Source organism: Sinocyclocheilus anshuiensis, unplaced genomic scaffold (genome assembly GCF_001515605.1).
Source record: "Sinocyclocheilus anshuiensis isolate Anshui unplaced genomic scaffold, SAMN03320099.WGS_v1.1 scaffold194, whole genome shotgun sequence".
Lineage (NCBI taxonomy): Eukaryota > Metazoa > Chordata > Actinopteri > Cypriniformes > Cyprinidae > Sinocyclocheilus > Sinocyclocheilus anshuiensis.
The window spans coordinates 2,120,830-2,135,405 of NW_015546074.1; the positions used below are offsets into that span (position 1 = coordinate 2,120,830).

Below are 14,576 nucleotides of genomic sequence, written 5' to 3' on the forward strand. Positions count from 1 at the left end.
TTAATACAGTACGGCAACTGCACACGCGTCCATGTTTAACGCTTCTCGTAACTACGTGAAAATAAGTGTATAATTGGAACAGTTCATTGAGCTGAATGAGAGAGAGAGAGAGAGAGAGAGAGAGAGAGAGATGCAGAGCGTGTGCAGAGCAGGGGGACGCCGGGAAGTAACTTGTTGTAGTCCCTACCAGCCATTTTTGTAGGCATTAAACTGCCAGAATTTTAAAAGACGATATCTCTGTTTGCATTGAATTTTCAGCTTCGTAACTTTGCGACATTACACACTAACTAACGTTAAAAAAGTGAAATCGCAATGAACCACCCCTTTAAGGCATTTATGTAACCTTGAATAATGTATATAATATAAGAGACTTTATAATAATATAAGTTACTGAGCATAAATACTGCAAGACTGTAAACACCCTCATTGATTAGACGGCCCTGTGCTTATAGTTTACACATTACTTGTAAAAAATGTACACTATATATTTACAGATTTAGTTTTATATTCTTGAAGGAACGCATTTGACAATGTGGAATAACATGCTGGAAAAAGGTTGGTCTATTTACGCAACCGTTCAAAAGTTTGGGGTCAGTAAGATTTTTTTTTTCTTAAGAAATTAATAATTTTATTCAGCAAGGACACATTAATCAGCAGTGACAAAGACATTTATATAATGGCTGCTGAAAATTCAGCTTTTCCACCATATTATTTTGTTGACACTAGGTGTCGCTGCGGGGTGGAAGTAAGAAGGAGAGAAGAGTAGTGGGGGAAAGTGAAGAAGTGTTGGAAGAAGCATGTGTTTGGTTGTGCTGTTACATGTGAATATTAAAGAGAATCATTGGAGTTGTATCGTACTTCCCTGTGTCTAATTTCGTCTGTATAAGACATAACAAAATTGGCAACGATGATGCTGAACGCCTGCACACAGAATTGACAAAGGATGTCTACGGTAAACACTAAATTTCCAAGCCCCTTCCTCCCATGCCCAGGAGAGCCATGGGAGAAAATGTTCTGCAACTATCTACTAGTGATTAATGCATCCGGTGATGAGTGGACCGAGGTGAGGAAAAGAGCTCTTCTACTTTACTGCCTTGGAACTGAGGGACAATGAATTTTCTAAACTCTTCCCGACACAGGTGACACACTGGACTCGGAGATTGCGGTCTTACAGATTTTAAAGGGTTACTCCACCCCAAAATGAAAATGTTGTCATTAATCACTTACCTCCATGCCGTTCCAAACCCATAAAAGCTTAGTTCGTCTTCGGAACACAATTTAAAATATTTTGGAAGAAAACCAGGAGGCTTGTGACTGTCCCATTGACTGCCAAGTAAATAACACTGTCAAGGCCCAGAAAAGTATGAAAGACATCGTCAAAATAGTCCATCTGCCATCAGTGGTTCAATCTGAATTTCATGAAGCGACGAGAATACTTTTTGTACGCAAAGAAAACAAAAATAACGACTTTATTCAACAATTCGTCTCCTCCGCGCCACCGTAGCGCCATTTTGGAGAGTATCTGTACTGTTCTGTGTCAGCCGCACCACACGGATACGCTGTTTTCATTCAAATCAAAGCGTAAATAAATGTAGAAAACATATCCGTGTGGTGCGGCTGACACAGACAAGTAGAACAGTATACGCAGTTTACGTTCAGTGGATACTCTCCAAAATGGACGAATTGTTGAATAAAGTCGTTATTTTTGTTTTCTTTGCATTTCTTTTGCATTGTTATTTACAAAAAGTATTCTCGTCACTTCATAAAATTCAGGTTGAACCACTGATGGCAGATGGGCTATTTTGACAATGTCTTTCATACTTTTCTAGATCTTGACAGTGTTATTTACTTGGCAGTCAATGGGACAGTCACAAGCCTCCCGGTTTTCATCCAAAATATCTAGGGCTGCACGATAAATCGCATGCGATATTTAACGCGCATCATATCAGTAAAGCCGCTTCTGTAATCTGCGGTAAATCTCCATCACGTGCGGGCTTTCAGGAGATTTACCACTGATTACAGAACCGGCTTTCTGACAAGATGCGCATTAAATATCGCATGCGATTTATCGTGCAGCCCTAAAAATATCTTAAATTGTGTTCCGAAGATGAACGAAGCTTTTACGGGTTTGGAACGACATGGAGGTAAGTGATTAATGACAAAATGTTCATTTTGGGGTGGAGTAACCCTTTAACCCTAAAATCAACGTAGTAGCGGAGAGACACGCATTTCGCAAATGTACTCAAGCCCCCAGTGAATCAGTCCTACATTACGTTGCAGCTTTAAGAGACTTGGATTCCAAATGTGAGTTTGGCGCTAATACAGATGACATGATCAGGGACCACTTAATCGAACATGTGGTAAGTCACCACATACGTGAAAGGCTGTTTTTTGAAACTGATTTGACCTTATCAAAGGCAATTACAAACGCTACTCAGATTGAGGCTGTGAGTAAACAAGCAAAGAGTATCGCAGGGGACCAGTCTATATCTGTGCAAGCCGTACAGTCTCAGTCACATGATGCTGCGGATCGGAGGCGGCATAATGTATTACGCTAACACCCCAAGCCTTCTTCCTCTGGCTCTTTACTGTCAACATTGTTTTCCTTCACATGCTACCGCTGTGGGTCTGATAAACATTTGGCCAATGCACAACACTGCCCTGCTATCCGTGCAAAATTTAAAAATTGCAAGAAAATGGGACATTTTGCCCATGTGTGTCGATCGACTGACACAAGTTCAGTGCATGAGATCCAACTGCCTGAGTACTGTTCTTTACATGCATGACAATCAACAACAATTAAGACTGTTTGCCCTGTTTCTATAACAGCTTCTGATACTGTAGAGGTTTAGTTGATGGTGGATAATGGCTCATCCGTCTCCAGCCAAAGTCAATATATGATGCCAATTTTAATTCTGTGCCTCTTCAGACACCTATTGCTTGCCCGGTCACATACTCATTTGCGCCGATCCCAGCATTGGGTTGCTTACCCATTACTGTGTCTAGAGATACTGCCACATGTTCCGCGAAACTTTTCACAATTGATTCAGGCACTGCATTGCTGGGCATGGATCTAGTAAAAGGATTACACCTGTGCTTCGAGGGTCAACGCTTGCTTTCTCCCCTTCTTACAACTGGATCTCAGGTTCCTTCTGCTGCTGTAATGTGCCTTTCAGGACCAGCCACACCTCCGAGCGCACCGGGATGCGCAAAAGGTTTTGTTCACGAAGTTAAGCTCTTAGGAAATGTTGCTCTGGTCCATCAAAAACTGCGCCGCTTATCTCTGTCTGTGTGCTCTGCTGTTTCCAAAGAGTTGGATCACCTTCTCAAAGAAGGGGTAATTGAAAAAATGGATGCGTCTCCCTGGGTTTCCCCGATCGTTGTCACACAAAAGAAAATGGGTGGCATCCACTTGTGTCGATCTTAGAGAACCCAATAAAGCTATCATGACTGACAGTTATCCATTGCCACATATGAACTACCACATATGAGTTGCTCTCACTACTTAGTGGGGCTACATTATTCTCGACTATTGATCTTCAAAGAGCGTACCATCAGGTCATGTTGCACCCTGATAGTAGAGACTTAACTGCTTTCAGGATTACTAGGATGTACTACTAGGATGTATGGATTGGCCTCGGCTCCGTCGGCATTCCAGAAAATTATGCGCATTTTATTGCAAGATCTACCAAACGTGGCAACTTACTGCTGAGGAGCACGAACACTCCCTGAAAGCCATTCTGCAATGTCTGCAGGATTCTGGACTAAAAATGAATGCATCAAAATGTCACTTCAGGCAGACCAGCTTACAGTTCCTAAGCCACACAGTTACTGTGCAGGGTATCGAGCCTGACAAACAACACCTGTCTGCAATTTTATAGGCCCCGGCTCCTACAAATGCTGTGAAGCTGCGTTCATTCCTCCGCATGCTGTCTTGGTACAGTAAATTTATTCAGAATTTCACCTCTGTGGTTGAGCCATTATGTGCCTGTTTGCGAAAGGACGCGGAGTTCTCCTGGTCGGAAGAAGCACAGAACAGCTTCTCTGAGGTCAAAGAGTTACTTGTTAATAGTCCTGCTTTGGCCTTTACAACCCTGACCTGCCTACACTCATCTCGACTGATGCGTCTGATTACGGCCTCGGGGCCGTTTTCTCACAAATACATCCTGATAATTTTGAAAGCACTATGGCCTTCGAGTCAAAAACACTTACTCCAGCCGAATGCAAATATTCGACCGTAGAAAAGGAGGCGCTTGTGCGTTTGGGCGGTCAAGAAATGGAGGACATACGTGCAGGGTTGAACATTCAAATTGCGTACAGACCATCAGGCTCGAACCACTTTTCTTACTACTAAAGGGGGGGACTGCTCAGGAATGCGTATCACGCGCTGTCATAACTTCACTGCCGACTGTGTGTTTCGTCTTCCGCTGCCTTCTGAACCCCTGGAAAGTGATTCAGACAATGATCCAGAACAAGTAGCTTTGCTTACCTCTGCGCTGACTGCTGTGACCCAGAAAGAGTTTGCAGCTGCTTCTTCCTCCTGTCCCGAGTAGGGTTGGGTACCGAAACCCGGTGCCATACCTATGTAACCGGTATGTAGTAGAACCGAATCAGAACACAGACTGCGGTGCCTCATTTGGGTGCCACTTAAATGCTTGAGCGATCGATTGAAATATTTGTTCTCTGGTTCTCCGAAACGGACATAAGGATCACCTGCACCGCACGTGAAAATAATTTCCTGACTGAGAAAATTCACGAACGCAAGTTGGAAAGCTCGAATAATACAAATCCAACACATCTTTGTAGTAACGCGAATGTCCATGTTGTTTTCACATTCCGACTTAAAAGCACAACTCGGGAAATGAAAGCATCCGAGAAGCGTGTGACTGCAGCAATTACACTTGCTCTGATGGCAGGCAGCAGGTAGATACCGTCAGCTAGCTAAGCTAAACATTCTTAAATTAAAATGCCTAAAGCTAAACTTCCCTTGTAATGACTTGCAATGAGAAGTGTTTCTAAATCTGTTGTCCACAAAAGAGAACACTATAACGTTTTTACTCCACAACTGCTTCCTTTTGTGATCTGATGTGGCTTCTTATCACAGAATGAGGCAGAAAATATGTTCTATGCTGTAAAAAGCATATGGTAAAAAGGCTATGTCGATTAGCAATTGATTATAAATATGCTTAATTATAATGAAAATACCAAAGGTGGCTTGAATAACACAGATAAACTATACATTGTCGCAGTCGAGTGTTTATTGTCTTTGTTTTATCATTCAAAACGTTTATATCTTCTGTTTACTCAGTTACAGCGATAGCAATGCCTTTGTCCATATTAGGGATTTCCTGAGTTCTATTCCTTCTGTGATGCACATGTGGAGTTTCTGGCGAGGGCGCCCTCTTGCGTCCAGTATGAATGAAACAGACATTAAATGTGTTTATAGTCTTCACACGTTGAACCCCTCTTGCTGTCATTCCACAAACTGAGACATGAATTATCTGCAACGGACGACTTCATCCTGAGGGGATTACGTCTCATTGCACCTGTATCCTTACGTCATAGGTTAGTGATGCTTGCACATGAGGGGCAACCAGGGCATCGTACGCACAAAGCAGTGGCTACATGATCTATACTGGTGGCCGTGGATGGATGACTTGGTCACACGTGTTATCTCCTCGTCAACTGTGTCAAGTGTCGGACAAAACCGCAAAAATACACCCTGCCCCACTGCAGCCTGTGCCTTTTCCTGCTGAGCCGTGGAGAAAACTAGTATTGGATGTAGTGGGCCCATTTGAGTCGGATAACTGGGACTGCCATTATGCCCTAACCCTTATGGACTATCATAGCAAATGTCCTGAAGTAGGGGTGTACGATATCACGATTTTTGATTGTGGACGATTAAAAGTCTCCACAATCTGCTTTTGAAGAAATATCATAGTATCGCGCTACAGCGCACATTCTATCAGTTGCCGTTCTGGCACCTCTGTCTCAATATACTGTACAACACGACATACATTCACATCAAATGTTAACTCAGCGGTAGAGTTACACTCACGGGACACTGCACGTATTCGCAAACATTTAAAATAAAAATTGTGTTTTAAAGCCTTGCTGCTTAAACATTTAATTTGTGTACTGTTCTAACATTCGCTTTTTCTGAGCTCGTACACCTGAGGCGCACGAACACAAAAAAGCCTGTCAAACAGTGCCTGATTACTAGACTAAGTTATCTTTTGCATCTGATTGTGCCAATAAAAACACACAAGGTTTACATAAGCAGTTGGTTATGTCTAAAGTGAAGGTAAACGGTCTATATATTAGATGCGTGCTGTGACAGCAGACTATAGTACTAAACATGCTGCCAGTTTGTCATTAAAGGGATAGTTCACCCAAAAAAATTAAAATAAATATAGAGCTGAACTGGATGATGACATGACTTTAGCTGGAAAAATGACTCTTTGTTATTGTCTTCTTGCATTATTGACAAACTATTTTCCTGTTTGACACTGTAAAGCTGCTTTGACACAATCAGTATTGTATAAAGCGCTATATAAATAAAGGTGACTTGACTTGACTCTTCTAAAACAAGGGGACAAAGTGCATGTTAAGCTTCCGTGGCATGTACCAAAAGGACACCCAAGATTTTCAGAGCCAAACGAGATCAGAAAGCAGGTGGGAAGGAATACTTTCATCCTTTCGGATGGTAGAAAATGGCATGCATCACAACTGGTGCTGTCTCCTGCTGGATCGAACAGAGTCGACGGGACTGATTAGCTTATGCAGCCCCCTCACGAGCAAGTCCAGGTACACAGATCTGGACCTGTTGATTGTGTTTCACCTCGTCTTCAGCGGGTGAGATATCCTCCAAATTGGTTAAAAGACTATGTACTAAAAGCCAAACGCAAATAATTGAATTATATCATATATTCCACAAAACTTTAAAACACTGTTTGAAGGAGAGCACTGGATCTATTACAAAAAAAAAAAAAAAACTCTATTCAACCAAAATAAACAACAAACTAACTGGTTATCAAAAGTTGCAGAACTACTAAATATCAAGCCCTCGTCAACCTTTTGCAAAAGCATGTGAATGTCACAGTATAGCGTTCCCATTCCGAGGTTTGCGGTATGACATTTTTCCTCCAGGCATAAATGTATGACTGAACACAGGTGTGAAGTCACACATCAACATTGACTTCTTCTCAAACCTCTGATCATTTACACATGCAAGCAGCAATCTTACACTGGTGTGGCATACTGTAAGGTAAAAGCAAAAAGTATTCACTGCAGATTAAGGCTGATTCGAGAACAGCGACTGATCCGACCCACTGAACAGAAGACTCATGCGGGAGGAGAAAAGAGCTCTAACGAAAGAGCATCAGTGAACATGCTGACACCATCCTGAGATTCATAAAAAGGTAATCCAGATCAGGTTTCTAACGGCAACAGCAATGACGGGCTGTGATTACAACAAGAATTTCTACATTGTCCTGAGCTGTAGTCTGGCTTTGCATTCATAACACTCCCGCAGCTATACAAATTACTGTGCATTCAGATACAGAGACTCAATAATGCATGGAAGCTACACTAGTAGTCGGAATATTTAAGATTAAAGGGATAGTTCACCCAAAAATGAAAATTTGATGTTTATCTGCTTACCCCCAGGGCATCCAAGATGTAGGTGACTTTGTTTCTTCAGTAGAACACATATGATGATTTTTAACTTTAACCGTTGCAGTCTATCAGTCGTATAATGCATGGCAATGGTAACAAAATACTAGTAATAGTAAAAAAAACATGCACAGACAAATCCAAATTAAACCCTGCAGCTCGTGACAACACATTGATGTCCTAAGACACGAAACGATCGGTTTGTGCGAGAAACCGAACAGTAATCAATGTTTTTGAAAGAAGTCTCTTATGCTCACTCTGCATTCATTTGATCAAAACTACAGTAAAACTAGTATAATAGTATAAAAACTGAATTATAATTTAAAATAACTGTTTTCTATTTTAACGTTTTAAAATATATTTTTTCCTGCAAAGTTGAATTTTCAGCATCATTATTCCAGTCTTCAGTGTCACATGATTTGGTGCTCAGTTATTATCAATTATTATTAGTGCTAAATTGTTAAAAATTATGCTTATTATTTTAATCTTTGAAAACCGTTGTTGCTGCGGTGGAATATTTTAATTTTTTTTATGAATAGAAAGAAAAAAAAAACTGCAGTTACTTTTGTAACATAATAAATGTCTTTACTGTCACATTATTTTGTTTAATTTAATTTATTGCATCCTTGTTGAATAAAATAAATCATTTCTATTTTTTTAACCACAAACTTTTGAATGATAGTGTATCATGGTTTCTTCAAAATTATTAATCAGCACAGCTGTTTTCAACATTGATAAAAATAAATGTTTCTTGAGCAGTAAATTATGATTGGCATATCAGAATGATTTCTGAAGGATCATGTGATACTGGAGACTGGAGTAATGATGCTGAAAATTCAGCTTTGCATCACATGGATAAATTACATTTTAAAATATATTCAAATAGCAAACAGTTATTTTTAATAAAATTCCACAATATTAAAATTTTACTGTATTTTGCATTAAATAAATGCAGGCTTGGTGAGCATTAGAGACTTTACATTTACAAAAAACATTTAAAATAAAAAGGCACCCCCTTAGCTGTTATAAATTCACTGTAAACCACGGCTTCACGGGGCTTATTGCTTTTATAAAACGGTTATTCCATATACGTAGTAAGGTTTCACAAAATAAAACAGAGCAAATAAAGTGTAATGATATTAATAAAAACAGTATTCTTCCACCAAACAATGTAGTTCCTCAGAATCAGTTGTGGTTGCAACAAAGTGGTTGCCAAGCAACACACAAACGTAAACAAAGGTGTATGTTTGTAGAGTAATTTACAACAGCTTCAAACGTGGCTCAGCCAATCAGAATCAAGGTCCGGAACTATCCGTTTTATAATTCTAATTATTCTACATTTTTGACCATTAGGGTACATACAAGACTTTCATATTCATTCATAATAATTTCAAAATTACCTGAAAAGCTGCTATAGAACTGAGAATATGCATGTGTTCCTCTACCTAATTTAATTTGTGTGTGGAAAATGCCACAGCATGAAGACCACATAGCATTGGACACTGGCAAGCTCAAATAACTGGACCTGCGTCATAGGGGCAGTTTCCCTCTGACACACTTCAGCGCGCTGACAGGACCGATGCGGCACTTTGAGCGCATACGGGTCCGTGATGTTCAGTCGCATACTAACTGATCAACTTGTTTTCTCAACTGTTTGTGATGTCAGAAAGTCTCAATTACTCTCCTATTTCAACCTGACAAAAAATTTAATTATCATTTTCAGATCCAGGGTTTGTTTTTGCGATTTTTGTCTGATAAGCTCTGATACGGTCTCACGAGCACAATGAGCATACTGTATATACAAGCATGCACACACACCTTACACGCAAGCGATGCACTTTAGTGGCAGCAAGAATATGTTGTTTGTATATGGGCTGGAGATCGACAGACTGACAGAGGAGTCTTCAAAGCCAGAGAAACACTGAACTGGGATCAGATAAGACTGCATTTCTCAGACTGGTAGTTGAGAACAGTGTAACAGTGAGAAACACAACACAGACAGTCAATATCTTGTCTGATACACTCAACCGCAACTTCCTGAATGCAGTTGTGCACTGTCTGCTGGTGACTGTGTGTGCCAGTTTTAGCCTTAAAGTACCGTAATAGCTAAACTAACATCTACTGATATTAACAAATTGAATAAAGGGGAAAGTTGTCACACATAGATGTTGGCTAGATCTCTGAAACTATAAAGGCGAGGTGACATTCGTGAATTTTCAGCTCAATTTTGTACTTCAAAAGATGTCCATTGTCCACTGTCAATAGTGTAGTGATAGACAAAGTAAAACTCACACAGAAGTCATTTTCAACGCAGTGAATTTGCGTGAAAAACTTGAGCCTGATATGAAACCTGTGTGGGGAACTTCTTCATCCTTAAAAAAATTTCAGATTCCATTGATTCCTATTGAAATTACTGGATTTTGCCGGCAAAATTTCATTATCAACGGTAAATGTGACCGCAACTTAGGTTACGTTCACATGGTGAGCCTTATTGCTGCTCAATTCTGATTATTGCTCAGATCCATTTGTATAGCTGCTCACATTGTTGTTTTAAATGTGGCCAATATCAGATTTCCAGTGTGAACAGATCATGGTTCTGAATTGACCCGCATGCCCAAAAGAACAATGCAAACAGGGTTGCCAGGTTTTCACAACAAAATCCACCCAATTGCTTCTCAAAACTAGTCCAAAACTAGCCCAGTCGTGTTCTGGGGAGGTAAATATCGTGTTAGTGGGGTCACTTTAACCCACAGAGTTGAAAAACAACACGCGGCAACAGTAGTTGCCAATTACTAATTCTGCGGGAAAACTGTGGACTTGGCAACACTTGAGCTGTCATGCGGAAGTAAACACGGAGGACATAAAAGTAAGCGATTATGTGTTTATTTATAGTGTGATCTGGCACAGAAGCCAGCTAAATTTTGTGCAGGCAATATGAAAAATAAAGACAAGGATGTGACAGAAGAGAGCAGAGTTTTGAAACTTTTATACGAGCCCTCATGTTTTGCTTGCAAATAGAGTCACTGTAATACTTGTGAGTTTTGACACATTACTGTACTTCCACTGACTACCATTCGCAACTGTCTTGATAACTTTGGGTATGTAAAATCTTTGAAGTGACTCCCTTGAGTGCAGAATCGTGACAAATATTGATCAAGAGTGACATAAAAGTCACATGAATTCAGATTTGACTGTTCTGACTGCAGTTGCACTGCAAAACTGACCTGTATCGGATTTAGTATCGGAATTGAATTGGAATTGAAAAGATCAGATTCCATGTGATTTGTGCTGTTCACACTGTCATGAGAAAAACAGATCACATGTGAGCAAAAAAAAAAAATCGTCTTAAAATTTGCACTTGCACCAGATGTTGGATAAACCTGTCAACACAATAAAACCATGCTATTCGGGTAAGATTTTAGATCTTAAATGGAAATTCTGTCGTCATTTACTCATGATGATGAGTCATGTTGTTCCAAACCCGTTATGCGTTTCTTTTTTCTTTTGAACAGAAGACATTTTGAAGAACGTTTGTATCCACAGTTGCTAGTAGCCACTGACTTCCATAGTATGGAAACAATACTATGGAAGTTAATGGCCACCAGCAACTGTTCGGTTACCAACATTCTTTAAAATATCTTCTTTTGTGTTCAGCAGAAGGGAGAAATTCATACAGGTTTGGAACAACTTAGGGTGAGTAAATAAAAAAAAAAAAAAATTCATTTTTGGGTGAACTATCCCTATAACAAGAATGTTTTGCATGTAAGGTCAGGGCACTTTGTCACATTTTAGATGTTCATTTCATACCATTGTTTGCTGAAAAGCCTGTTTTATGGTTAGCCATTTATAGTTATAGTTATAGATAGTCATTGTGACAACTTACCCCATATAGTTTGTAAATAAACTATATCTTATTTTCATGTGCGATAATGGTTGAAATTTTAAATCGTTTCTTTTTTCTTTGTGCCTATACAGATATTGACTTTCACAAAGTAAACCTACCCCGAGAAATGTTTACTGCAGTAAAAGTGTGACAGCTATTCCAAGTGTTACCATACATGGTCCAAACAAAAGCAATATTTCACCCAAAAACTATAATTCTGTCATCACTTTCTCCACCCTCATGTCATTTCTAACCTGTATGACTTTCTTTATACTGCTAGAAGGCATATTTTTGAATATTTCGAAGCATGTTTTTGACAATTTGGTTACACCATTGACTTCCATTGCTTCGCAAAATATCTTCTTTTATGTTCCACAGAAGAAAGAAAGTTATAGTTTTGGAGCCACATGAGTAAATTAAAACAGAATTGTCATTTTTAAGCACAGATATGCCACCTCATCGCCTCTCACTCACCTTGGTGCGGCCATTTATGACATAATTCCCCAGCTGTCCATTGGCCGCACTGCGCATGACGGCCTCATCAAGGTGAGCCATGAGGCTTCCAATGTTCTCGCAGCCGGGCTCGTTGCCTTCGACCCAGGCTATCTGGTCTCCACGGATGTTCTTAGATGGGATGTTTTTTTTGCTGACCAACTGGCCTCCTCTGAACTTCCCGCTGTTATTTAAAGTCTCCACTTCCTCCAGAACCTTACTGCCCAGTCGATCGCCCAGGAAGCCATCTTTGACACAAATGCCGTAAAACTTCATAGAAGGAACTATGTACTGCTGAGCCATGTGCTCTGGAGACCAGCCTGCACTGGTGGCCACCGCAGGCAGCGTGGACCGCACCTCGGCCTGGCCAGGGGATGCATGGTTCACTGCAACTTTGTGCCCACTGTGATGGACCCAACCGGGGGATGACATGGAGCTGGGAACGCCACTGTTTTTGTGTTGGTAATTGGTTGCGAGGGGCGTAACAGCCCATGTGCTTTTACTAGAGTCTGTTCTGGAGTCCGTTTCAAGCCTCCTCCTTTTGCATTCAAGCGGAGGATACGGAGGGTCGTGGGACGTTTCTGAAGAACCGCTAGATCCAGATCCCATTGTGGGACAACCACCATGGGCCCCAAAGTCTCGGTTTTCCTCATCTTTTCTGCTCTGGTGCAGGAGTTGTCTGAATCGCACATCTCCACAAGGCTTATTCAAAGGCCTGTCCCCATTAGCTGTGGGTCCCCCATTGGGGGTCTCCACTAGTCTATTTAGATGTAAACACCCGCTGTGCGTCTGCGCAGGCACACATTGATAACTTTCTTCTGCTGTAGGTGAAGGGGATACCACTCCACCATTATACAAAGGCAAGCAGCTCTTGGACTCCTTCAAAAGCTTGATCCCGGATCCAGATCTAGACGCATGTCCTGCCAGCAGCTCCTCCGCCGTGGTCGCGTTCAGACCCATTGTACTCACCGCGTGAGACTCACAACAGCCATTGGTGACTCTCTCTTGCGGTGAACAGATACTCTGGCGTGCCTGTGTATTTAACAGGTCCGTGTTTTGCAGTCTCTCCATGTCATGTCGTCTACTCCTGGATGCGCACGTAGCTCACGTCCAATCTTCATTTTCTGCAGAATCGGCTCTGCTCATGCCTTCCTGGCGGCGCTGTTATCACGAAGCTCCTCAGTAAACTCTCACAGCACACCATAAAAACGGTCCTTTTCTTCGGTTTATTAGTTGTTTATAACAGAATTAACTATTTTCCATGGCTGTTTATTTCCTGGGCACGGGTTTATGAGCGTCTAAAGACATCGGTTAAAACATTATTAAAAAACATCACTAAAACATTATTAGGCACGTTAAAACTAACGCACATTATAAATCTGCCCAGTCATACTCTCTATCATTTTAATAATGTCATATAGATAGATTAAATGTAGTGTAATGAAACAACAATAATAATAACAGCTAATAAAATTATATTAAACTTTTGGCTGATACTGAAAGAAATACATTTATCTTCAGAACAAAGTCCAGACCGTCATAAACCAACATAAGATAAAACGATTAATTTAAAAAAGGACGTGTAGGCTATATATACCGAAAATGACAAATGTTAAAATAATTATATTTAATTAATAACAGATGGGCCCGTGGATAAAATATTAATAAAATGTGTGCAATAAAATATATTTGTAGATGCATATATTTTTAATATACAAAGTTTGAACGCCAAAAGCTTCTAAAATATATTTTAACAAAAAATGACGATGTACGTGAAATAAAACATAATTAAACCGGTGAAATTACCATTAGTTTAAGACATATTGCTTTAAATATTTAGACTATTTGTATAATACTATGCATCATGGTAAACTGGTAATATTACTTGTCTGTTTATAAAGTTAAACCAAAATCTTAACTACGAGGATAGAAATATTGCCGTATTTTGGCTTAAGTTACTGTAGCTACTTACCTTTAGACGGTAAAGCCACTATAAAGACCAGCAGCGATAATAAAGAATTTCCAGTGTCCGCTCGCCCATTCCAGATGGCACAAAATAATTAAAACACCGTTTTCACAGGCAACACTGTAATTTCTGTGCCTACAATCCTTGATGAACAAAGAGTACGAACGCTTCGTATCTGATAAAACACTGTGCGGCTGGTGAAATTACACATCCTACTATGGCCAAGGCCTATCTCATTAATATTAATTTTGCATGCTCATGAAGCGTCCAATCAAGCAACCTAATAAATATTAACGAGCCTAGTCTTACCCATAGTGGGATTAGTAAACTCGCTTCCGGGTGTGACAGCGCGCCCCTCCCTCTCCTTCTCTCTCTCCATGAGCGGCTCTGTCACTTACACGTGCGCACCGTCGCATCACGTGACCGTGACCGCCACAATAACAACAGCGGCTCATCAGAATGTCACACAAAATGTAGACATACGTATGAAATAATTCGTTCAAATGTCTATATATATTAACCTATATATATATATATATATATATATATATATATATTATA

At 40.2% G+C, this 14,576-nt stretch overlaps 1 protein-coding gene across 1 annotated transcript in view; it reads right to left on the reverse strand.

Annotated features, from left to right (window-relative positions):
* Positions 1-14,248, reverse strand: part of LOC107699839 (egl nine homolog 2-like) — a 29,013-nt gene extending 14,765 nt beyond the window's left edge. Inside the window, exons 1-2 of the mRNA XM_016501238.1 lie at positions 14,022-14,248; positions 12,032-13,347 (exon numbers count right to left, since the gene is read on the reverse strand). Of these exons, the coding sequence (XP_016356724.1) occupies positions 12,032-13,120 (1,089 nt within the window). The 5' untranslated portion in view covers positions 13,121-13,347; positions 14,022-14,248. The remainder of the gene's footprint in view (positions 1-12,031; positions 13,348-14,021) is intronic.
* Between the last annotated feature and the right edge of the window lie 328 nt (positions 14,249-14,576).